The 24,563-nt window shown below is 45.2% G+C and overlaps 2 protein-coding genes and 1 long non-coding RNA gene across 8 annotated transcripts; 1 reads left to right on the top strand and 2 right to left on the bottom strand.

Moving 5' to 3' along the window:
- Positions 1–10,996: 10,996 nt before the first annotated feature.
- On the bottom strand, positions 10,997–18,026 carry LOC125975742 (protein rapunzel). Of its 4 annotated transcripts, none has more exons than XM_049731722.2 (3): positions 17,947–18,026; positions 12,028–12,524; positions 10,997–11,933 (listed from the first exon to the last, which is right to left on the bottom strand). In XM_049731722.2, the coding sequence occupies exons 2-3, from the start codon at positions 12,519–12,521 to the stop codon at positions 11,243–11,245; spliced, it is 1,185 nt and encodes a 394-aa protein (XP_049587679.1). In that variant the 5' UTR covers positions 12,522–12,524; positions 17,947–18,026; the 3' UTR covers positions 10,997–11,242. The 4 variants fall into 4 exon arrangements, with proteins under 4 accessions (XP_049587679.1, XP_049587677.1, XP_049587676.1 ...); XM_049731720.1 differs by lacking the exon at positions 17,947–18,026 and adding an exon at positions 16,418–16,554; XM_049731719.1 differs by lacking the exon at positions 17,947–18,026 and adding an exon at positions 14,059–14,225.
- Positions 16,557–24,498, top strand: LOC125975835 (uncharacterized). Of its 2 annotated transcripts, none has more exons than XR_007484036.2 (3): positions 16,557–16,739; positions 21,386–21,557; positions 24,191–24,498. It is a non-coding gene; the product is annotated as an uncharacterized lncRNA (long non-coding RNA). The 2 variants fall into 2 exon arrangements; XR_007484037.2 differs by having other exon boundaries at positions 16,563–16,739; positions 21,386–21,487.
- rpz (rapunzel) lies at positions 18,781–22,576 on the bottom strand. 2 transcript variants are annotated; one of them, XM_049731809.2, is made up of 4 exons: positions 22,478–22,576; positions 20,991–21,068; positions 20,357–20,835; positions 18,781–20,281 (listed from the first exon to the last, which is right to left on the bottom strand). In XM_049731809.2, exons 3-4 carry the CDS (start codon positions 20,828–20,830, stop codon positions 20,075–20,077), a joined length of 681 nt encoding a protein of 226 aa, XP_049587766.1. In that variant the 5' UTR covers positions 20,831–20,835; positions 20,991–21,068; positions 22,478–22,576; the 3' UTR covers positions 18,781–20,074. The 2 variants fall into 2 exon arrangements, with proteins under 2 accessions (XP_049587766.1, XP_049587767.1); XM_049731810.2 differs by having other exon boundaries at positions 20,955–21,068; positions 22,478–22,557.
- Positions 24,499–24,563: the final 65 nt, after the last annotated feature.

Raw genomic sequence — 24,563 nt, 5'->3', positions numbered from 1 at the left:
TAACTTCACTGTCTTTGTTTTAAAGGAAAATGTGCTTTTGGGAGTTTGCAAACATATTTTTTAAGGTTGTGTTAAACTTATAATCATATTAATATCTAGTATTAAAGTGCACGTGTGGATTGGTGGGGGCGAGGAATGTGCAGGCGAACTGCATGAACTTGTTTTCTTCGAAGTGTTGTGGAATAGGCCCGGATAGGGAGTACGGGAGGAGACCATCCCAAGGTCGGTTAGGAAACGAGAACAACAGCACGTCTATGAGACCGGCCTTCGAGGGAAAACCCAACCGTATGACCTCAGCGACACCTGGACCGGGGAGGAGATGGCCATCGACCAATCATCTCACAATATTTTGCATGCTTTAATATTCATATTGTGTTTCTTTAAAACTGGGCAACCCGGAAGAATGTGTCGTCTTTTGGTGGTCACAAAAACGCACGAGTTTTAGTGTGAGGGACCCGGGACCCAGGCCTGTATTAGTGCGCTTTGTCAGGAATAAATAATTGGTAAATTTGGTCTAATTGATCTACTGGTCTTCTCTTTGACAGAACGAACTCGCAAAATTGTTAGGTGCGCCAGTGTGTGGATTAGGACATAGCAATTTATGTGTTAAGTGTTGATCGCAATTTGGAGTCAGATCAATAACTAGAATCCGTAACCTAATAGTTTGAAATAAAACATCAACATTTTCTCAGGTTCAATTTGTAAATATTTAGAGGAAAAACATGTTAGAAGGCAGTTTTGGGTGTGGGGGGCCTTCTGGAATTTGCCCCCAAGCTGACCGATGACTAAACGTGAGTCTGCATCTGGTTGGCTGAGAGAAGGAAGATTATCCCAGTGGAGGTCTTGGCCTGCTAAAGTTCTCCTTCACTTCCTGTTTCTCACGCTTTGCTCTGTATGCGTGCGTGTACAGTTGAGATAATGGATGAATGGATATACACTTATTTCGATAAAACCATTTTCACATTTCAGCACTCAAATTACATAGTGTACAGGTGTTTATATTCCTGACGATTCCACATAGGCCTACTAAATTTACAGATTTTATACATACACAGATGGATCACACGGATCATAGTAACCCAATTACAAAACAGTAATCACATTATTGGTTACTGTTATTACTATGATACAGTACTCATTTTTACTCCTACGCCTATCCCTGCTGACACTTTCAAAACGTAATTTAATTTAAAAGTAACTAAATTAAAGTTACAATTACAGTTACTTTATGAGTTATGAGGCAGATGGAGCAAGATACATGCATCAGGTGATGCACGCACACAGTTCGCTTATTATGCCATGATTCTTTCGCTCTTACTAAAGGAAAATGTGCTTTCGGCAGTTTGCAAACATATTTTTTAAGTGTTGTGTATAGGCCCAGACAGGGAGTACCGGACGAGATAATCTGAAGGTCGTTGAGGAACGCGAACAACAGCACGTCTATGAGACCGGCCTTCGAGGGGAAAACCCAACCGTCTGACCTCAGCGACACCTGGACCGGGGAGGAGATGGCCATCCACCAATCATCTCACAATATTTTGCATGCTTTAATATTCATATTGTGTTTCTTTAAAACTGGGCAACCCGGAAGAATGTGTCGTCTTTTGGTGGTCACAAAAACGCACGAGTTTTAGTGTGAGGGACCCGGGATCCAGGCCTGTATTAGTGCGCTTTGTCAGGAATAAATAATTGGTAAATTTGGTCTGATTGATCTACTGGTCTTCTCTTTGACAGAACGAACTCGCAAAATTGTTAGGTGCGCCAGTGTGTGGATTAGGACATAGCAATTTATGTGTTAAGTGTTGATTGCAATTTGGAGTCAGATCAATAACTAGAATCCGTAACCTAACAATTTCTTGGTGACCCCGACGTGATGTCAAGAGAAGGGTAATTGACAACTCGTGGTCTTTAGCCAAGACACCGGACAGTGTCAGGGACACTGTCTCCCGGTCGGCGAACCGTTTGGAATAAGCGCACAACGTTGAGCTGGTACGACGTCTCCTAAACCCTGAGCTCATCACCGATAAGGTCAGCAGAATACCTGTTACTATAAGTCGAAATGCTGCAAATTGAAAGAGGAAATTTAAGAGGAGACTGTCGTTCAGATCAAATAAGGTGTGCATGAAGTTAAGATACATACGGTGAATAAGTTTGGAACTTACGTGTGTAACGTGTATGGTAAAGTCAGGGACTTACGCGTACTAAGGATAGGTCAGGGACCTAGTGCTTCGTCGTGGCGGACAAGGGTGCGGTGACGATCGTATTCAAATAGCTGGGGTTAATAAAGAGATCCCCGAGGGGAAGTGAGGCCTCCTCAAAAAATATCTGGTGGTAACAGTTCCTCCTGTGAGAGATCAGACCGCTAAAACATCCAAAATGAACCAAATTGGGGGGAGAGAGTGTGTGCGCGCAGAGGATCCTCATGAGTGGGTGTGTATATGAGTGTGTGAGTGATGTGTGTTCTATGGAAGAATGGTGTGTTTAAGTTAAGTTGGTTAGAGAAACTAAGATGAGCAAGGTGTGGCAGTAGAGAAAATAAGGTGTGTGACAGAAAGTTACTAGAACGGTGGCTTGATAGGATGAGAATAAGAGACAACAAATGTTGTGTAGAAGACATTGAAAGATGTCGAATGTGAACATGATGAAGGGCGCAACAGCAAAGTTGGCCTGCCCTTTGAGAGGTTGCGACTGATGAGCGTGCCTGCACTCGCGCGTAGTCGCGGGTCTGGGCTGTGCGCGTGGGCCTGTGCTATGCTCGTGCGGGCGGTGGGCCGGCATCATGATTGTTGCAGGAAATGGCCAGCCTGTAACCAGTCAACATTGATGCCGCGACCCCCTCGCACGGGGGGTGCTATAGCCCGGGCGGGGCAGGGACAGTGTGAGTTTCTCAGTGAATGTTTGAAGCAGTGAGATTGAAGGAATGTATATGCTGATGTGGAAGCGCAAATTGTGAGTGGTATTGACCGATAGAAAGTGGCAAAGAAGCTACATGAGAGATGGATTGTGCGTGCGTGCGTGCGTGCGTGCGTGCGTGCGTGCGTGCGTGCGGATGCGTGTGTGTGTGTGTACGTGCGGTTGTGTGCGCGCTCGGTGTGTGCGTTCATGTGCACACCCTGTGTGGGTGCAGGCGTGTGAGGAGGAAGACGGCATGGATCAGAGAATGTTCAAGAAAGGGGGGCTAACTCGTAAATAATGAGGAGCTATTGGGAGTAATCTGTTTGTCCTTTCTTTAAGGTTAGGTTAGGTTAGCAACACAAGCGATTTAGAGGTTCAAAAGAAAGACAGTTAAAAGAAAATAACATTTTTGATTTGGACAATTGCAGGCTAACAAGAGCATGAGAAAGAAGGGTAGAGAAAGCGGTGAAAATAGACAAGGAAAGAAAGGAATACAAGGGCATTTATCCATCTTTGCATGATGTGACACACCCGAGTGCCCCGAAACTCGGAGTGAGCTATGTTGGACCGCCGCCGTACGGCGACCCCGGAGTAATGGTTCCGGTGGTGACGCTGGGTGGTAGGATGGTAGTGGATGTCGAGGGCGAAGGCGAAAGGGCGGATCAGAGTATTGTACAGTTGATTGAACAAGCAGTAAATAAAGAGAGGCGACGGGCCCGGGAGGGGGACACATCCCGCGTGGACACATCCCGCGTGGACACCTCCACCCCCGGTCCGAGCCCTCAACCGTCCAATGTGACAAAAGGAGAAAGCTGGCATAGACTTACTGCCGAGAATGAGGAGCTAAAAAAGAAAATTGATCAAGCCGATGAGCAGCGTAGACAGGAAGCGCAGATGTTAAAATGGTCAACAGAGAGAGAGAGAGAGACACGGAGAAAATATAATTTGCGGAGTGGTCAGGGAGAGATGACACAGGCCGAGGTGCAGAAAAATGAATTGATGTGTCCGCTGGTGACCACATCGGGCGGTCAGCACTACGAGCCCATGGTGCTCCGTGATGTGACCGCGATAATGGAAAATATGCCCCCACTTCACAGAGGAGGCAAGGTGTGGCTAAACAAATTTTTGGCTCTGATGAGTGGGCAGAGCTGTACACTCGGTGACATGCGCCAGATGTTGGCAGGAGCATGCTCCCTGGTGCAACTGCAGGCAATTGAGGAAGCAGTAGGCACAGCGAGACTGGGGAGGGAGGTGCCCTTGCCACAAGTAGCAGCGCCCCTGTTTGAAAACATTAAATTGACTTTCCCACAACCCACTGATCTGGCCCCCACTATGTTTTCTTATGATGGGAAAATGTCACCTGCACAGCATTATGTAACATGTGTGGAGAGTTGGATTGAAACCACAGGTCGCCATCCGGCTCCCACGCACGAGGCAGAGGTGCTCTTCCGAACGGCGCTGCTGGATGGACTTCCGCCAGATGTGAAGAAGCAGCTAATGTCAGATCCTGACATTCTGGTTTGTGCCGAAGAACGATTTAAACGTCATCTTTTGCATCACTGCAGAATGTTCACTGAGTCACAAGCTAAAGTTGAAAACGAGACAGACGCATTATCTAAACAGTTGTTGAAATTACAGTTGGCAAAAATGCATGGTGAAGCTAAACAGTCTAAATCACAGAAAAAGGAAATGCAAATGTCACAGGCTCTTCAGGTGGTGGGGCGCGGAAGGGGCCAGTTCCGGGGCGGATACAGAGGGAGTGCACCTGCTTACCCGGGGAGGGCAGCATACAAACCCCATTCGCCCAACGCATGTTTCATCTGCGGCGAAACCGACCACTGGGCAAAAGAATGCCCACAGTATCGACCGCGCGGAGCCACCCGCCCACAAACGCACGGAGGTCAGTACTACCAACATGATGATCTCTGGTGTGGACAATTTGAATAGGGCTGCCCAGGGAGCCAGGAAAGCAGTGGCCCGGCGGAGCCAATGCTTCATGTGACAGTGGAAAGAAAAACCTGTGAAGATGCTGGTGGACACAGGAGCAACTTATTCATCAATAAACACTGCCCTTCCTGTATCCTCACTGTCAAAGAAAACAACAACTTTAGTCGGCTTCTCGGGACAACCACGTACTCTGCCTTTTACCAAACCACTTGAAACTGTGATCACCCGGACAGGGTGTAGACTGTGGTACAAATACATCCATTCCACAGACACTCCGATCAATTTGATGGGAAGGGACTTGCTGTCAGCCGTTCAAGCCAGAATTCTGTGTGGGCCAGAGGGAGTGATTATTCAATTTCCAGATGGCGTCAGCATCCAGTGCTCACAGCAGCTACAACAACATGGTCAGTGGCTGATGGCGCCCCTACCGGCAGAAGCAGAAACTGCAACCATCTACTGGACCAGGCTGGAGCCAGAGACCCCTGCTGGTGGCGGTGTGTTCTCGACCTACCTACTGTGGAAGCCCTGGATCTGCTCACTGGTGCCATACCACCCACCTGTTGATCCTTTGCATTGAGCTCTATATTATGACCGAGAAAGTGATGATGTATATCGGGATTTGTTTGAAGAAATTGAAGGGCCCATGTGGGATTTAACTTCATCGCGCATTTTGATTGGTAAAGAGGGAGTCGCAGCGGCAACTGAATTGACATATGAACAAATACAGTGGTTCAAAATGACAGAGAAAGGGGTGCCACACATTTCGCTGGCTCTTGCCCCAGGACACGAGGCCAGACAATTGGGCTCAATGGTCAAGCAGTTGTTGCAACAGACTGATTGGCGGAAAACTCACATTCCTAATTTGTACTGGTCTGAGTCTCAGAATGCATACCAAATTAAACAACCCATGGCAGACACAGGATTGCTGGAGGAGATGATGGTGTCCCGCACACACGGTAGGGAGTTAACTGATCATGAGGACGCTGAAGTAATGCTGGCGGCCTTGCCCGACACACTGTGGTCCCAGGGTCCATTTGATGTCGGGTTTTGTCATTCGGTGGCCCCTATTGATCTCCAAATGGATGAGACGCAGCCTATCAAACGGCCTCAATATCGTTGGCCGAAAGAGGCGGACCAAGGCATGGAAGACACTCTGTGTGGCCTCTGGGACGCAGGGGTGTTGGAAGTGTCCGACGGCCAAATCGCACTCCTTGCTGTGGCGTTACCAAACTGGGTGGAGCTCGGGTCAAGGTGGACAGGAGCTTCATTGTGCACTGAGTTTGACAGAACTGAGGAGATTTGATAAAAATTAAATAATGCGTAGAGCTACAGAGAAAAGCATCATAGTCAGAGATTGAACAGATTTGGATAAAACAAATAGGCTAAAACGGTAAGAAACAAGAGCGAGATCTGATATTTTGGCTCGTCAGGCTTAAGAAGTAGAAGTCGAGTTAGATACATTTTAGAATAGGACATTTGGACTAAAGTGGATTCGGTCAAGAGGAACAGGGGCATTTTGGCATTTTAACAGGGATTGACAGCAAGGGAGATTGAGGATAGAAGATCTGGACAGCAATGACGTAAATTACATTAAAAACTGCCCATTCTAGGGAGAGGTGCTGAATGGTGTGACAGGCAGGATTTTTAGGAAGAGAAAAAGGGGCGAGTTAGACTCGCCAAGAGGGGCAATAAAGAGAAGCAGACTGAGAAACATATTTGAGCTAGACAACAGGAAAAAGGGGGAGAGCCAAATGATGATGTAAAAATCCAGAGGGAATAGTCGGACCCATCTTTATTGAATTTAATTAGGATAATTAATAGAGATCGAGTTTGTAGGAGCAATCTGAGGTTATGGAGGCTCCCCTGACACGCGGGTCCCACAGTCGTCTCCCCCCAGATAGACATATATGACAATTTGAGATGAATCTGATGGGCGAGTTTATGGAAAATTGAATTGGAGATTTTACAATAGGTCATGTTGACAAGTATGTCCAAATGTGAAGAGTTACTATTAGGAGTCAATGTTTGCCTGCACACTAACATACTAACTTTGCTTAGTGTGGGAGGAGAGCTGAGTGATAGAGACGGATGTGTGTGTCTGCGAGTGTGTGGATGGGTGCGTGCGCATGTGATCATCTATGACTGTGTGTGCGCAATATGATTGGCCAGAGAGGTCTGAAGTTGGGGTGATGTGTTTGCAATTGAGGATAAAATTCCTCTCACCTGAAGGGGTGGTACAGACTGGAGGGTCTGGAACTGGTAAGTGATGAGTTCTGACCGGAACCATGGCTCAATGATCAAATCAGGGGCACCATCGACAACAAAACGATGTGATGGAGAAGGCCCATTTCAGTGATATGGTCAGACAAGACAGAACTAGTATCGAACAGCAAGACTTTGGACGATTTGACGTGTGACGACTTTGAGCTCACCCGACGGGGTGACGGACTAGGTGGACAGTGACCAATTGTTTGACGCTTGAACGTGTTTGCGACAATAGCACGCTCTGCTTTGTTTTTCTGTGTGACTTGATTTTTTATTTTTTTTTTTGCAGCATCAGCCACCAGCCAAGGAACGGATTGCGCGTTGCTTGCGTAACTTGTTTTCATTCTTGCAGGTTGTCGATTGCATTCGTGGAAAGTTTGTGTTGGATTTACAAGAATATGTTAACCCTTGCCCTTTTGGTTTTTATGATGAACTTGTTGATGACGTGGTTTTCAGGACATGATCCGCGGGCGCCAGGATTCATTTTATGACTGTTTTAATTTTGATACTTGATGTCTGTTTTTGTGTGTACAAATGTCCGCTGTCAGCCGGGCTATAAGCTCACTGACAGGAGTGCGATGATTTTTGTTTGTGTTGCCGAGTGTGTGTGGTGGACAGTCAAGTTTCAAGGACTTGGGGTGATGGTCCCGGGGCCCAGATGGTAACTAGAGGTTCCGCGGGCCTGGCTACAATGAGTGTGGTGATGAGAGGGGACGCTTTGCAGGTTCCTTTTGATACGTAATGACACATTGGGTGAATGTGTCAAAGGGGGAGAGTGGTAAAATAGAAATGGGTGAGTAGGTTTCAATTTGTAATTGTGATATACAAAGTTTTTTTCCAAATTCACTTGCTTTCAAGCTTTAACAGGACATGCCAGAATTCACCCAGCAATGATGGAAGGAGCAGAGGAAGACCAGTGACATCTGGTTGTGGTGTGGAGATGACAAATTATAGGATCGCTTGCCGAAGAATGCATCAGGTATCTGTGCCCTCGTGTCGTTGATAATGCCTGTGGTGGTTGTCCCCATTGAAATACAGAATCTCAATTGGAACCTGGAGTCCCCACTGGCGGGGCTCCTGAAGCGAGCCAAAAGAGACATTTTGCCCCCGTGGTTGAGCGACGACGATCCAACATATATTGACACTATAGGAGTGCCCCGGGGTGTGCCAGATAAGTATAAACTCGTTAATCAAGTGTCCTCGGGATTCGAAAGTATCTTCCTATGGATCACCCCCAATAAAAATGTAGACCGTATTAATTACGTTCATTACAATGTCCAACGGCTGGGTAATTATACAGCTGAATCATTCGCCGCAGTTCATGAACAATTGGCTGCAACGTCGTTAATGGCGTTCCAAAATAGAATTGCGTTGGACATGCTGTTGGCTAAGGAACATGGTGTGTGTGGAATGTTTGGTGATGCATGTTGTACTTTCATCCCAAACAACACGGCACCAGGAGGCCGACTGACCAGGGCGTTGGAAGGACTAAGGACACTGAACAAAAAGATGAAAGATCATTCAGGCGTACACACCGATATTTGGTCTGATTGGATGAAAACGTTCGGAAGCTGGAAAGGCCTCATCATGTCTGTGCTTGTTGCTGTAGCTATTTTTACTACAATTATGATTTTATGCGATTGTTGTTGTATTCCATGTATTAGGTCACTCACTGTCCGGTTGATCGAGAAAACCGTTGGCCCGTTGCCACCGATGGGCCAATATGCCCTGGTGACTCAACATGAGCAGCGGGGGGAAGGAAGGATCGACAGCGCGCTGGTAGCTGTTTGCTAGGGTAACGGGTGATGACCTCATAAATGAGGTCATGAGAGGGAATAAAGGAAAATGTGCTTTTGGGAGTTTGCAAACATATTTTTTAAGGTTGTGTTAAACTTATAATCATATTAATATCTAGTATTAAAGTGCACGTGTGGATTGGTGGGGGCGAGGAATGTGCAGGCGAACTGCATGAACTTGTTTTCTTCGAAGTGTTGTGGAATAGGCCCGGATAGGGAGTACGGGAGGAGACCATCCCAAGGTCGGTTAGGAAACGAGAACAACAGCACGTCTATGAGACCGGCCTTCGAGGGAAAACCCAACCGTATGACCTCAGCGACACCTGGACCGGGGAGGAGATGGCCATCGACCAATCATCTCACAATATTTTGCATGCTTTAATATTCATATTGTGTTTCTTTAAAACTGGGCAACCCGGAAGAATGTGTCGTCTTTTGGTGGTCACAAAAACGCACGAGTTTTAGTGTGAGGGACCCGGGACCCAGGCCTGTATTAGTGCGCTTTGTCAGGAATAAATAATTGGTAAATTTGGTCTAATTGATCTACTGGTCTTCTCTTTGACAGAACGAACTCGCAAAATTGTTAGGTGCGCCAGTGTGTGGATTAGGACATAGCAATTTATGTGTTAAGTGTTGATCGCAATTTGGAGTCAGATCAATAACTTGAATCCGTAACCTAACAATTTCTCTGTAAACAATTTGTCACCACCAGGGGGCTCTACTTGTCCCCTTTGAAGAAGACTCGGTATGACTTGAAGGCTCTTTATCCAATTGGATCAGTCAAAGTGCAGGATGGATGCATTATTAGGCCATCCTGAGTCTAGAGGAGCCAAGCATCGACCTGCTCTTTCATTTCGCTTATGAAATATTGATATTGGCTTTTGTCTGGTCCTGCACATTGAGTCATTCTTTTTTTCTTTTCTAAAAATTAGGGCTGGTTGACTTCTTGCCTGTTCCGAAGTCCAAAATCTCCAATCAATCGGGCGACACTTTTTGACGACTTCCAGTTGTCAGGCCAAGGTGGGTCACGGTGATCCGCCTTTAAAATGCTGGAAACGTGCGTGACAACAGGCAGGGAGTGAGAATCGACCTTTGGCCTCTGCAGAAAGAATGTTTCACTTTTTTTTTTCATGTTTAATCTGTCAAACACAAACAAAAACACAGAAGTTGGCCTCGCTGCAAAGTGATTCTTCTTCGCTATTTGAAAGCGCGTGACCTGTAAGGTGGCCAATGCTACTCTCTGCTGGTTGGAAGTGAGCATTGCACCCTCAAAGACACTTATTTAATGAATAAATTAATACTTTTCTATATTTGTGTTTTCATTTTTATTTACAGTACTGCAAAAGTTTATAAAAAGTTGAAATACTGCAGTTTTCTTTCCTAAAAGTTTAAAAACGACATGAAAAAATTGTGATAACAACCGAGATCAGTTGATAAGAAACAAATGTTTGGGGTTTTTTGCCTTCCCATCGAGTTGTGCCTGTAAATCCCGTCAGGATGAGCCAAGTGTTGCCATGGCGGCGCTGGCGCGAGGCTTTTTAACGAGGGGGAGGAAAGGAAGAGCGTCTCCGATCAATATTTCCTACCTTTGACAAAACGCCGCAAAGCCGCTCATCAATTTGCTGCCACGATACGCACACATGAAAAACACATAGAATGACACAACATACATGAGTACAATTTTCCAATTTATATAGAAAAATAAATAAATAAATAAATAAATAAATAAATAAATAAATAAATAAATAAATAAATAAATAAATAAAGGAGGGAAACTGAAAGCGTCCTATGAACGCACCTGCTCATTTTTCCGTTTTACAGTCAGGCAGGCCCGCATAAGACTGGGAGCAACGTCTGGGAAATGAGCGCTACACATGCTAAGCCAAGCACTTTGCTACTCGCCTGCGGGGCGATTAGAGCGCTGCGGTCTGGGAAATGCTGACTCGGGTGCGAAGGGGAATTCAATTAGCGACCGCAGATGCTAACGTTGCAGCGTCAATCACATTTATGCTGCGAAAAAAGGAGCAGCCTATTAAATTAACCACTTGGCCACATCCATAAACGACTTGTCCGCTGGCAAGACGCAAAAGCCATTCAATGCTCACCATGCGCTCGCTTTATTTACACTCAGAACAAAACAATCCATAAATACTTTGTTGGCATAGGAAATTACATTGGGACACAGATATGTTTGCGATTAGCTTTACAATAAGGTTTAAGGTGATTTGTTTCAGATTAAGGTGAGGTTTGAAGGTGTCAGGCATGGCAGTCATAGTCAGAGTTTGGGGAATTATGCTTCGAGGTTGGATTGAATTCTTGTTTTGGAATGTTTGCGACTTTCAGTCAGCATGTACACACACGGCTACGTTCTTGTGCCTCTCCCAGTAGTGACAATCGTCTGGGAAACTCCATGCCGCCGCTGACTCCTTGTGGCGGCTGACGGCGTGAACCACAAAGCCGCTCATCTGCTTCTCCAGGACCTCCACCACGGTGGGGGCGTTGCCCTTTCGGGCGGCACCCTCCATCATCTCCAATATGGCGTCCCTGGGCACCGTCTGGGGTCTGCTACTGAAGGACACCACCAGGTTGATGTTGTTGACCTGTAGAACCTCAAACCAGTTGCGTCCCACCACATGGTGAAAGCGCTCGCCAGCCCTCCAGTTGCGGTAGGTGCTCCCCGAATGGTTGATGAGACGCACCGACCAGCTCACCCAGTCGTATTTCTTGACCAGGAAATCCAGGAGCTGCTGGCTGGTCTCCTGGAGACTGTCGATCTGCTTCTCCTGGAGGAGGTGCTGGGTGTCCAGTTTGGCCTGCTCCGCAAAGGCGTCCACGCAGGACTGGATGGTGATCTTCATGCGGAGCTCGATCTCATCCATCTTGCGGCTCCAGTCTTGGATTTTGTCATCTTCTTCCTGATGGTTTTGGGTCAAGGCCGTGTATCCCATCAGAGCGATGAGGCCGAGGCAGAGGAGCTCCTTCATGCGCACGCAAAAGTCCTCCAGGAGGCGGCGGTTCCTGGAGACGTACCTGGAAACACATTACATCAGCAGCACCTTCTGAGCTACGAGCTAATCTTTTGTATCGGCCCGATGAAGCGGTCGGTCCCTCAAAGTGAGCGTACCTTTCCACCACGTCCAGAATGGACTCTCCAAAGCTGCTGTCCCCCATGAGTGCATGGTAGAGCACAAAAAGATTCTTCTCGCCGCCACTCCTGGAGAAATGCTCCAGGAACAGTTTGGTCTTGACCTCACGGAACTGCGGCTTGGCTTCAATGATGTCCATGTACTTCCTGAACTGATTGCGCAGGTTCTCCTCCACGGCAAAGTACTGTGAGTCCAGCCGGGCCTTCTTGATCTCGCAGTCGATGTCCTCCAGCTGGCCCGACAGGAGGTCCAGACTGTTGCGGACCGTCAGGAACTGCTCCTTAACATAGAAGACCTCCTTACTCCGGACATTGTCGAGGGCTAGACGCAAAACCGGAGCAGCGGCCTGGCACAGCGGGAAAAGTTCTCCCACCGCGCTGGCCACAACCTCGGCACCACGCTCCAACATCTCCATGGCTGCCTCGATGGCCTCCTTCTTCTGGGCCAAAATCTTCTCCGCTTGACTAGTCATGGTCTACAAGACAGGACAATGGTAAATATTCAAAACATGACATAACTTTTTAAGCAATTGCTTTTCTGAAACTGTGCCAGCGAGTCTTTTCATTTCACTTCTTTCTTTTTTACATGCTCTCGTTTCTTGACAGCAAGAAAGTCACATGAGGCTCCAAGGAAGACTTCTCCTTTTAAAAGCCTCGCTATATTTGAATACATCATCTTTTGTCTTATCATCTTTTTTTAATGAAATTTGATGTTCCCTGCACACCCTGACGTGTACGCCGCACGAGGAAAAGCTCGGTGCATCTCCCTTCTTCTTATCAACACAATTGGTAGCTATCAGCTGTTGTCATGACAACGGCCTGGCTATCATCAGATCGGTCGAGCCCACATCCACAAGGCCAAAGAAACAACAGCAAGGGGGGGAAAAAATGAGTAGGGCAGGAAGCGTCTTGTTACCATGTTGCTGCACTCTCTGCATCCATTATTTATGCCGCTAGAAAAATTCCATAAGCAGCCACAATGGATTAAAAAGTCGCTCAGCCAATGAATTTTTTTTTTCTACATTGGATTATCATTCAGTTAGGTTTAAAAAAGTAACGAGAAAGTTGTCAAACGTGCACTTTTTATTAAAGTGACCGGCTTCCCATTAAAGGGTTCGATAAGCTGGGGTGAAGGGACTCGTACGTCTCTGACCACCTGAGTTAAATAAGTTCTAAAAGAATCAATATAATCTCTTTATGACGCCAATCCCTCTGAAGTCAAACGACGCTCGTGTTGAGTAACTTAAATTTGAGGCACGTCGTCATAATAACCGCGCCATAATGATGCTTTTGTTATGTTACGGATATTTTTAGATGTCTTTGTTAAGACCTCAGGGATTCGTTAATTTACTAGAGCGCACTCGCCCTAGCTGAGCTCAAGATAACTACTTCGAACCAGATCTGACAATTCATGATGTTAAGGATTAAAGCTGTCTTCACTTTAAAAATAATTGAACGGATTTAAAGAATGACTATGATAGGGAAATAAAGACATTTTAAAGTTCTAATTGCTGCATATAAAACCATGCTCAACATAGTTAATACAAAATAATCGATAACCGAATTAAGGATTAAGAAGAGATTTAATGAATAAGCAAGAAAAAGAATTACAACTCGAAAAAACAACAACATTCACCCACTCAGAACAAAAGAGGAGACTAAAGGTCTAAAATCCTATTTGGTTGAACAAGTCAAGTGATCTGCTCTCCTTTGTTCCAAAATCCGAATTCTGTTTAAAAAAGAGGAAAGGTCTGGCCATGAGGACCGTAGCCAAAGAAGTAAAATTGGACTTTCTGCCTTCCTCGAAGCTTAAAATTTGACAAAGTCCAATTCGAAGACTCCGGAAATTCATCTTAGTAGATTTTGGTTCAATCTCAAAAAGAATGAAAAATCCATCTTCGTCTAAACGGCGTTCTTTTACTCCGGGCAGCATCACGGCCATCGCCCTGACTAGGAAGAAGCACGCTCGCTCTGTGTCCAGACAACATATTTATAGGCTTCTGGCATTACCTCATCGGAATATGTAGATGAAAGGTCAGAATCCCTGCACCAGGTCATAAGAATATCTAGATGAAAGGTCAGAATTCCAGCACCAGGTCATAGGAATCCACTGGTTGTCTTGGCAACCTTGCTTAAAGCAGTAACCACTGCGCATGACTGCAGTCTGTCACCGGATGCAGCTGTTTCCTGTTTTGCTCGTTCTTTCACTATTACGACTTGATGTCGCCTCTCAACTTAATGCATTCAGATATGGATGGAACACCAATGTTAAATACAGGTTGGACAAAACATTGCAACATTAATAACATATATCTTGTCTATTAAAGATCAATCTTAACACATAATCATACTTAAACATAATAATGGGTTCTTCTAACGTAAACATATATATTGATATTGCTCAAGCTGTTACATCTTAAAATTATAGCATAGCAAACTCATATTCCCAAATTGTGCGTTACTCCGTGTTTGAACAGGTTGTGTCCTCCCAATTGCTAACAATTTAATTTATTAGATTTGTTAGTTTCCATCAGGTCACCCCTATGTCAAGCTTTAACACCATCTCCTGGTGAAATTTTGGAACCACTACATGTTTTGGGATAGCCAGTGTGCCTGGGCCAAATTCGATACCCAATTTTACACCATCTTGTACCACCATGCCACATGACAAAGTACATTTAAAATAATACTCGCCCCTCACCACTACCTCCCAATATAGAAATATCCCATATAAATCCGCCCTAGGCAAATTTTGACAGCATTTACAACGCCTGAATTTCTTTAAGGTCTTCAAACACACTTGGAAAAGAAGACAAACATATTTCGAAGCATACAATAGAGCAAACCTTCCGTGTAGCGTGCGTGCGTGCGTGCATGTGAGCTGTGCGTGTAGGTGAACAGCGCGAAGTAATGCTGCCCTCAAAATGTATGCTAACACGAAGAAAAGAAAAGTTGACAAGGAGCGCTGTGTTTTCAACAAGACATGGACTGCCAAGTATTTCTTTACAGAAATGAAAGGTAAAGCCATGTGCCTGATTTGTGGTACACAGGTCGCTGTGTTTAAATAATATAATTTGAGTCGCCACTACACGACCAAGCATGAGAAAAAAATACATGTGTCTGATAAACAGGGCGCATCAGAGGCTGATGCATTGCTGGCAAAACTGCAAGCCCAACAAGGACGTTTTATCAAACTTCACACCCAGAGATGGAGCGGCTTTGTCATTTGAGGAAAAGTTAAAGAAGTTAAGAATAAATTGTACTGATTAATAATTGTTTTTTTATTTGACCTTTACACCACAATTTCACATAGCTTAATATAAATATAAACAGAATAATTGTATTCTTCTAATTACCAGTACCAACTATTTAAAATAAATAATTTAGTGCATTTTACAATGGAAGAAAATTGAGCAGGGTTAAGTTATCGTAGGTGTGGCCCTCTGACACAACTCAGGTTTTTCATGTGGCCCCTTGTAAAAATTAATTGGCCACCCCTGCAATAGAGCAAGAGCAATGAATAACATAAGTATTGGACAAACACAGTGTAACAGTGTACCAGCTCTCTGTGTTTAAAAGAAACAAATTCCATATTTGTCCAAACCAATTTGTTCCGCCACAATATATGTCAATAAACATCAATCACTTTTAAAAGATGGACATTGTAACTTGAACTTACAGCTGTTACTGTCTGAACACACACAAAACAGAATTGGAGGAGATTGACATTGAATCAGCTTTGACAAACAACGAGGCTAAATTGAAAGTACTTCCTGTTTTCCTTCGTCCAATTTTAGTGCCGCACTAAAATGCTAAACTGTCACCATCTCGTCCTCAACAGTAGAATTACACAAAAAAAAATAAAAAGGAGGCATATACAAAGTAGAATCATGAACTGTGAGGAAAAAAAAAGATGTGAAATAAAAGGCAGGACTATGAACCCACAAAAGAAAACATCTTCAGGAAAATACACATACCCGTTAAACAGTTACTAGATATTATTTTAGATGAAAAACAAATGTAAAAAAAAATCATCAATAAAACACAACACTGAGGGTGGTGATGTCATGCACACAAAATGGAGGCCGTGTGCGCGCTTGTGTGCGTGTCCTTGACTATGTGCGTGTGATTCTTCCAAAGAAGGGGGGCGGGGGGGGGGGGGGGGGGTCTCTAAACACCCATAAATCATCACAAATAATCAAATACGAGGCCAATTCCGGTTGCCAAAATAATTAGTAATAAATTAAACTATTAAGTGCGCAATGGATGTGCACTTTTACGCACAAGTGGCCCCCAAGCTGACGTCACCCCATTTTGCGTACATGTTCCTCCTCTGCGGTCCAGATAAGAAAATTCAGCAAATTCTTACCTATATGCGTATTCTTTCTCACGTCGGACAAGTTGAGAGGAAGATTGCCTGCTGCTTGTGTGTGGGGAAAGCTGCATGGGGAGGGGTCCCAAAGAAGAGAGTGAAAAAAGAAAGGAGTGATGCGCAATAGAGGGAGGGAAGGAGGGAGGAAAGGGCGAGGGAAAGGCGAGCGAAGCAGACGGGACAATTTCTTGCTGTGGTATTTCGTCGACATGTACGGAGATGGATTTGATTGTTTGATTCTTTTGTTGCTATTTTTGTGCTTTTTGGTCAATGTTAAGCAATCTCTTGGAGGTGTACAACATCGCACATTCTGTTCAAGGTAAGGAGACGAGCTCATTTATGCTTCATATGTGATTGTGCATATGTTAAAAATGTATGTGTTGATTTTGAAGCCATTCACAAAAAAATAGAGCATGCTGTTGTACACGCGTCTGGCTTAAGAATTAATAATTGTTAATTCTTTTTTTCCCCGTTGCGCAGTGGACGATTTTTGGGGGGCTAAAATGCTGTATTTTCAAGATTGATCAAAATGTTAGTGTCAAACTAAAATCTCAATTTATTAAATGCTGCGTGTAAATGCTGCTTCATACGCAAAAATGACAAATGAGCCCCTCAACCACCGCCACCACGACCAACCTGCCCCCACCCCCAAAAATTCACGATGATGACGCAAATCCTGCAAGATAGACGCCACAGCCCAAGGGAAGCAATTCAAGTGTCGATTGTTATTTTATTCTTTGATTGTTTTTTACATTTTTACTCATCTTTAGTTTTGGCTTGAGTGATTCTCGTGACCTCCTAAAGAGATGAGCAGCAGAACTGTGCGCGTCAAATCAGCATTTTTCGATAGATTGCGCACGAGTGGAACAAGTTTAACGGGCTATTAATGGAGGCTTCGGGACTCACCGTCACCATACCGTCTTACATTTTAAATAACCAAATTACTTAATTTGGAAGAGGACATACATATAATACAGAATGCAACGAATGAAGAGGAAATTTTGGGCGTGTATGTGATGGACATTAGGCGACATCGAAACAGGTGGAATGTTTGCAGTTGAGAGGAATAGCAACACCTGGCGGACATGTTGAGTAACTGCACAACTGGTAATTTAATGGCGATTGATGCACTTGTGGCGCTGTGTGCGCCGCTGGAGCCAACCCAAGCTCAATTTGGGTGAAAGGCAGAGCGCACCCTGTCACCCTGGACATATCGCCAGTCAGTCGCGGGGCAGTTACGCAATATGTAAAACGTACACGTGCTGCCTGTGCTGTGTAGCGTATAGTAGAAATTAATTCACTACTATATATTGAAAGCCCATTTGTAGCCGTTTCAAATTTAAAGACAAAAACTGTACACCAAAGTCACAGCTTAACTCGAAAGCTAATTTGCGAAATGCTTACGTCACATCACACAGCACAGCTTATTCGCAAGCATCTTTAGCTGAACCACACCAAGTTGCTACCTCTCAACATTGTAACACTTCTAAGATTACATCAGATACACGTTAATCATAGTCACGTACCGTTTTGCCTTCTGAAATTTAGAGGTACTTAGGGAAAGATGGATATTTTGTTGAATTCACTTTTCAACTTAGACTGAGTAAGAGAATACAAAAAAATAGTTTAACATGGGTGGCTCGGTGGCGCACTGGGTAGCACGTCCGCCTCACAGTTAGGAGGGTGCGGGTTCGATTCCACCGCCGGCCCTCCCTGTGTGGAGTTTGCATGTTCTCCCCGGGCCCGCGTGGGTTTTCTCCGGGCACTCCGGTTTCCTCCCACATTCCAAAAACATGCTTGGTAGGCCGATTGAAGACTCCAAATTGTCCCTAGGTGTGAGTGTGAGTGCGATTGGTTGTCTGTCTCTGTGTGCCCTGCGATTGGCTGGCAACCAGTTCAGGGTGTCCCCTGCCTACTGCCCGATGACGGCTGGGATAGGCTCCAGCACGCCCGCGACCCCCGTGGGGACTAAGCGGTTCAGAAAATGGATGGATGGATGGATAGTTTAACATGTCCCCAATAGTATAAACACGCTATTTGGATTTATAAAGCATTGGTGGAAGAAGCAGCCACTATTTTTCATCTACTTCAGGCGGCTGACATTGTGTCCGTTAGCGCCTCCTGCTGCCAGCAGCGATTGATGCGACATTTTCAGTCGACAGGAGGGAGCGTCAAGGGGCAAAATGGCCACTGCGATTCCAACGTCTTCGTTCCCTGCAGTTGTCCCTAATCTATTGTCATGTTAGACCAGAGAGCAGGCAGACAGAAAAACAGAATGACGCCCACAATTATGGATGCATGGACTCACAGGTATTTGTAGTGGTGCTTAAAAACGTGGAGAAATAACCCACAATTACGGATGCATGGACTCATATTTATTTGTAGTGGTGCTTAAAAACGTGCAGAAATAACAAAACTAGAGCAGTCCTAGACAATCAAACAGCTAATATAGTATATTGTACACACCCATTATTCATTCATTCATTTTACACCGCTTAATGTTGAGAACAATAAAAACTAATAGGATGACTAACATAGTAAAAAAATAAAAAACAGAATATAAACATTTAGGCACTGCTGGCTGGGGAAAAAATGTATTAAAAAAAACTGTAGTGGCCACTGTTGCTTTGCTTTTAAGATAAAGTGCCCGTAGAGGAGAAAGTGACCAACTTGGCATTGCTTTACGTGCCCATTTTTAAAGTCATTCTGCACAGCATGTGAAAGGAAAGAAGTGCTTGTTAAAAGGTAGTGTTGGTGCAACTCAAGCGGCGTTTTCACCTAGTGTCATTAAAACAAGTGTAACCACTTTTAGTGTTCAGCTCTGAGCTCGGTATGACATCACCATATAACATTCATCACGTGACATTTTTTTTTTTTTTTTTGGTATTACTGATTTTTAGAACATCTCACCAGCCTGATCTGATGGCGATTGTAGGAAATTCACCAGCTTGGCATGTGCCCTAACTTGTAACAAAAACCATGAAGACATTTGGTTGGGCGGTCGGATCGTTAATAAGATGACGACATTAAATTGACAAGCAGCTTGCGGAGCACTCAAAACTCAAGATTGGTCCCAGCGTTGTCCAAACAGCGGCGGGCAAACACATGCAGAGCATTTTTTGAGGGGGGCACAGGGTAGCTCAGATTTAGAAAAGCGGGAATCAGTCATTTTACATCGTACGGTTTATATTTATATTTGGCATGTTTGATCTTGCAAAAATCTTTTCAGCGTTTTGGGGGAAATATTGTACTGCAGATTACTAAAGAACAGAAAAAAGCTGGAAGACCTTTTTGTGGCAAAATAAATGGCGAGTAGAGCCAGCCGGGTTGATTTGTCGGTAGAAACGGGGCTGACTAGTCGATCAGTCAAAATGCTGGCAAAAGGGCTGGCAGCCATCCAGTTAAACAACGTACACAAAATGTAACACTTTTGCCCCATTGACACTTTGAATAAAGCAATCGGCGAATCTTATTCAATGAAATCTAGGAAAGAAAAATACCTCCAACCAATTTAAGAAAGAAAACAAAGCGCAAGCCGTAGTTGTGAATGCTCAATGATGGAAATGCGAACCGGGTGGCAACAGTACCGTAGCACACGCGTCTTTGCCCACCGCTGTTGCGCAAGCTAACGTGGATGATGTGCGGGTGCCCGGTTCAGCGGCACATACGCAGCGCCTGCTGCATCTTGTCCTGCACGTTCTCCATCTTCTCGGCCCACTCCTCGCTCAGGCCGGCATCGTCGTCGCCAATAACGGCGGCGTAGCCCATCAGGGCGATCAGGCCGATGCAGAACAAGTAGGTGAGGCGTGTGCACAGGCGCTCCATGGCCCGACGATCGCCACCCGAGTGCTTCAGGAACACCTAAAAAACCCAAAAGCTCCTTCAAAGCGAGAAGGTCTCCCCTGCCCGTCACCGCAGTGTGTGTGAGAGACTCACCTCCAGGATGGGCCGGCTGAAGAGTTTGGGCTTCCCGACCACACCGTCGTAGAGCGTGTGCAGGTTTTGGTCGCCCAAGTCGTCGGCGTAGCTGCGGGCAAAGTCTTCCTTCTTGCGCTCGCTGTGCTCAGGCCGAGCCTCCACCAGATCCATGAACTTGCGGAACTGGTTCTTTAGGTTCTCCTCCACCAAGGCGTACTGGCTGTCCAGTGTCTCCTTCTGAATAGCCACCAGGGCCTGGCGATTCTTGCGCGAGAGCTCGTCCAGCGCCCGGTTGACGGAACCGAACTCGCGCTTGAGTGTGCGGATGTCCTCGTCGTCAATGTGGTGCAGGACCACGCGCATTAGCGAACCCGCGACGCCGAAGATAGGGTTGACCACAGCTGCCGCTGACGAGATGGTGGCCACACACTGCAGCACCTTCACCATGCCCTGCTTCAGCTTGGTGTGGTCCTCCACTATCTCCTCTTCCATTGTGGCTGCGGGGAGGGAGCATCAAAGAGTTATACGAGATGGAGACGAAAGTGCCAAAGCACTGCTTTCTTTGGGGCTTCGGTTCCATCTTGTGCATACAAATCATGCCAAACATTTCACGCACTTTCTTTGAGGATTCCCCAACAACACGGATGCTTACAAGGCTTAGATCTCTTTTTTTGTCCCCGTCTTTCCTCAAGCTCCCTCTGGAACAAAAACTCCTCTCGTGGGGACTGAGCTGCAAAGACACACAAAAGCCACATTAAGATAAAAAGCACAGTGAATGAAGCAGTAACATCTTAGCGAACAGGACACGGACAGCTCCTAAGGCAGAATGACAAGCCCGCAGCGCGTGTTTGCGTTGTTACACACATGACCACTAGAGGGAAGCAAAACCCACTCGTGATTTCAGCACCACCACCAGTGGACTGAAATCACCGAGGCCAGTTTTGCTCTGAAAAGGCATCACTTGGAGAGTTCTTTTTATCGGTTCCCTTGGCATTGGAACTACCATTTAATAGCGGCAGTAATTAAATTGTTTTCTTGTTTACACAGATGATGAGGTTGTGGTCCAATCCAGTGATGCAGCTCAACGGCCACCATTTAACATTGTTTGACCTAAGTCGGGGAAGCAGAATTACAGATGACAGCAAGGAGGTAAGCAGCCATTGAAGAGGATTTGGATGCCTAGGAAGTGGGCCCAAAATAAACAGAATTCAAGCTCCAAGTAAGATTATTTTTATATATAACAACATTTGTGACATGTGTGGGTATTTTCAGAGAGGCGGGGGGGGGGGGGGGGGGGGGGCACAAGCAAGGTAAGCAGAATTTAGGATTCGCATCATTTAAATGAAGTGCAGCAAACTCAAATTTTATTCATTCAGTTAATAGGCACTTCTCATCACACATTTAGGGGATGGAAGACTTCACGTCCATTCATAAACATTTAGTTACGTAATTGAACAAATGGACAGAATAGCAATCAAAACACGGGCAACGGTCTTTAAAGGTGACTTTTTGTCTCAAATTCAAACAAGGAAGTGAGGAGCAGCCTCCTGACGTCACCTGTTACCAGCTCGACAGCCATTTTGAACGCTCTCAAACAAAAAGTATAGCAAAAGGCTAAGCTAATTGTGGGGGAAATCATTACAATTTTACCATCAAAGTTCATCCTTAATACTTGAATATGATTTTTTTTCTTCCATGAGAGCATTTATGAGGCACATTTGCTGTCAGTCAGAACAAAAATTCCGTGTTGGAGAGGCAGTTAAACCCAAGGAAGCGCACACCACTGAGCCTCATCAAATTCAAATGACTACCACGACTGAGGGAACAAACGCAATAATAAAGACTTCCGGACTTGGTGAGGATGTTAAAACAAGGACAAACATCCGTTCTGGTATAGAATGGAGGCCCACAGGCTGGGTGAGGCGCTTTCCTGCCTGCTTTGGCTCCCTCTAGCCGCGCCTCCATGTTAGCTTTTTAACGCACAGCCGAGGCCCGAGCCGTTCCAAAAATGCGGCAAACACGCCAAATTAACCTCGACAACTGATTTTTCTCGACATCAAGGCGGACTAGACTCTGTCCACTTGGGATCCCAAGCAATATTGCCCAACAGCAGCCATGGAGAGGCTGCTTCTTTCTTACCTTTTAGTGGCTGACTTCCACCTTGGAACGATTGTCCGACGGCCCAACCTCGACTGACTCCTTCTTCTTCCCAGCAATCCCTGCAAAATGGACACGTCCATGTACGTTCACGGTGTAGGGGTGAAAATATTGGAATAAACCATCATTTATGGGCCCACAAATCTTTCCAAACGCGCAAAATGGATATTTGAAAGCCAATAGATCCATTCTTCCAAGTGCTTCTTAAAACCGCCACATTAAATGTTTGGAATATTGAAAGCACCCCCTCAAATTTACTGTGAATCCCCCCTTTGTTTCAACATATTCTGGTCCATATCCCGTATTCAAATAGAAACCAAGACCGGATTGTCAGTCTGCGCGCAACCAAGTTCCAGAAACAACTACTTTAAAGGCTTTACAAGCCCCCGCGGCATTTTTCAGACATTAACAAACACTCCATTCATGCTATTTATAAGTCCAAAGGAGACTTTAGAATTTTAGAACTGCTTGACGACGACTCTCAGGCCAGTAAAAGTTAGCAGAGTTGAAGAGAAAGACGAAACTTCTCCAATGATGCACAGGTGCGCCCAGATGCCAATGGGACTTTTGCTCTGGCTCCAAATGGTGCTAAACAAAAAAATCTAAGACATGTTTTTAAAAAGTACCTCAAATATACAAGGTTTGCCGTAAAAATGCCGAGTTCCGCTGGATAAATGTATAGCAAGTCCCCATTCCCGTGCAGTCCACCAGGAAGCGCACCAACGAAGCGCTCACGCCACTGGAAGACGAAACATGCTCGATTTGGCGTCTCTAAGCGTTCCAAATGTTTAAATCAACGCGGAAAAAAGTATTAGTGCTGCTTGCGAAGCATTTCATTGCTCCACACAGGCGAATAATGCGACACAATTGAGCCTTTTAACGCGCACAGCCAGTTGCTGCGCGCGCATGCATCCATCTGCTCCCTTGCCTTCGCTTTCGTCCTCTTTGTTTGGCGCACGCTCGAAAGAGGCGTCCATAAATCTCGTGAAGCAAAGAGCTCGAAAAAACAAGCGCGTCAGTCCCACAATCGAAACGACTCCAGTGGCGGTTGGAGCAGTATTGACCCAAAACAAACACATTAGGCCCCTCTTGGGCATGCAAATCAGATGCGCCGTCTTCACCAAGGCGAATATTACCGCGTCGAGCCTGCAATTACGAAATAGACATATATATATGGGGACAAACAAAAAGAACCGCTGAGAATTTGCTTCGTATTTGTGTGTTCGGATTCAAGTCGAAATGAAAGTCCCCGCACGCACCCTGCATCGTCCTGCTGCAACTGCTCTGCGACAAAAAGAAGCGCGCCTGTTTCGTTGAACAGCTGTCGAGCGGATCCGATTGCAAGTGCACACCAAACTCGCCAACAGTACGCAGTTCATTTGGGCAACGTGTAACGTCATTTGGGCTAAATAACACGAACGTATATGTTTTATAAGGCTCGTGAATTATTTCAAATGTAAACGTATTGGGAAGAACATGCCGAAGAAATTTATATTAAAAAAAAGCATTTACGTTCAATTAAATGACTTACCAAACACGATCAGAACAAGTGCAGAAATAGGACAGATGAGTTTTTAAAGCATCGTCATTTGCTTCTTTCAAATCTCAGATTAAAAGAGTTATGTTATAGGAAAATTGCTTCACGGTTTGAAAGCCCCCAAAGCAAAAGATGTTGAGCTCCAGATGTAATTACAGACACAAGACGACTGGGGCGCTCTAGTGCCTCTATTTGAAGAAGGCTGAAGAACATCCGGCAAGGATCCTCGTATGGAGTCACGAATTGAAGGGAGGAACCCATTTTCACAAGCATTCAGAGGACATTACCTCAGTCTGGTGAATTGTGGCCCCCAGAGGTAAGGGTGTCGCAGCAACATTGTGTTGATGAGATTTGCTTTCATTTCATTGTTGATGCTTTCTGACAACATGATGTGGAAAAACATTCAAGCAGCACTTGAAAATAAACCTTGAAAGAGAAAATTAAAGATGAAATTCTTAAAAATGGAGAGTGGTCTTCATTTGTCTTTGTTATACTGCCCCTAGTGGCCAAGTTGCGCATACCAGAAGTTGC

Source organism: Syngnathus scovelli, chromosome 9, assembly GCF_024217435.2.
Source record: "Syngnathus scovelli strain Florida chromosome 9, RoL_Ssco_1.2, whole genome shotgun sequence".
NCBI classification, from domain to species: domain Eukaryota; kingdom Metazoa; phylum Chordata; class Actinopteri; order Syngnathiformes; family Syngnathidae; genus Syngnathus; species Syngnathus scovelli.
Note: the sequence above shows the minus strand (reverse complement) of the source record. Positions and strands in the feature narration are given on the sequence as shown.

Bases quoted from the DNA above. Each gene is read 5' to 3' on its own strand.
- LOC125975742 (XM_049731719.1), bottom strand. From the start codon at position 14,106: ATGACCTGGTGCAGGGATTCTGACCTTTCATCTACATATTCCGATGAG. The intron at 12,525-14,058 runs GTAATGCCAGAA...CCTGTCTTGTAG, and splicing joins CATCTACATATTCCGATGAG to ACCATGACTAGTCAAGCGGA. The intron at 11,934-12,027 runs GTACGCTCACTT...ATGTGTTTCCAG, and splicing joins ATTCTGGACGTGGTGGAAAG to GTACGTCTCCAGGAACCGCC.
- rpz (XM_049731809.2), bottom strand. From the start codon at position 20,830: ATGGAAGAGGAGATAGTGGAGGACCACACCAAGCTGAAGCAGGGCATG. The intron at 20,282-20,356 runs GTGAGTCTCTCA...TGGGTTTTTTAG, and splicing joins TCAGCCGGCCCATCCTGGAG to GTGTTCCTGAAGCACTCGGG.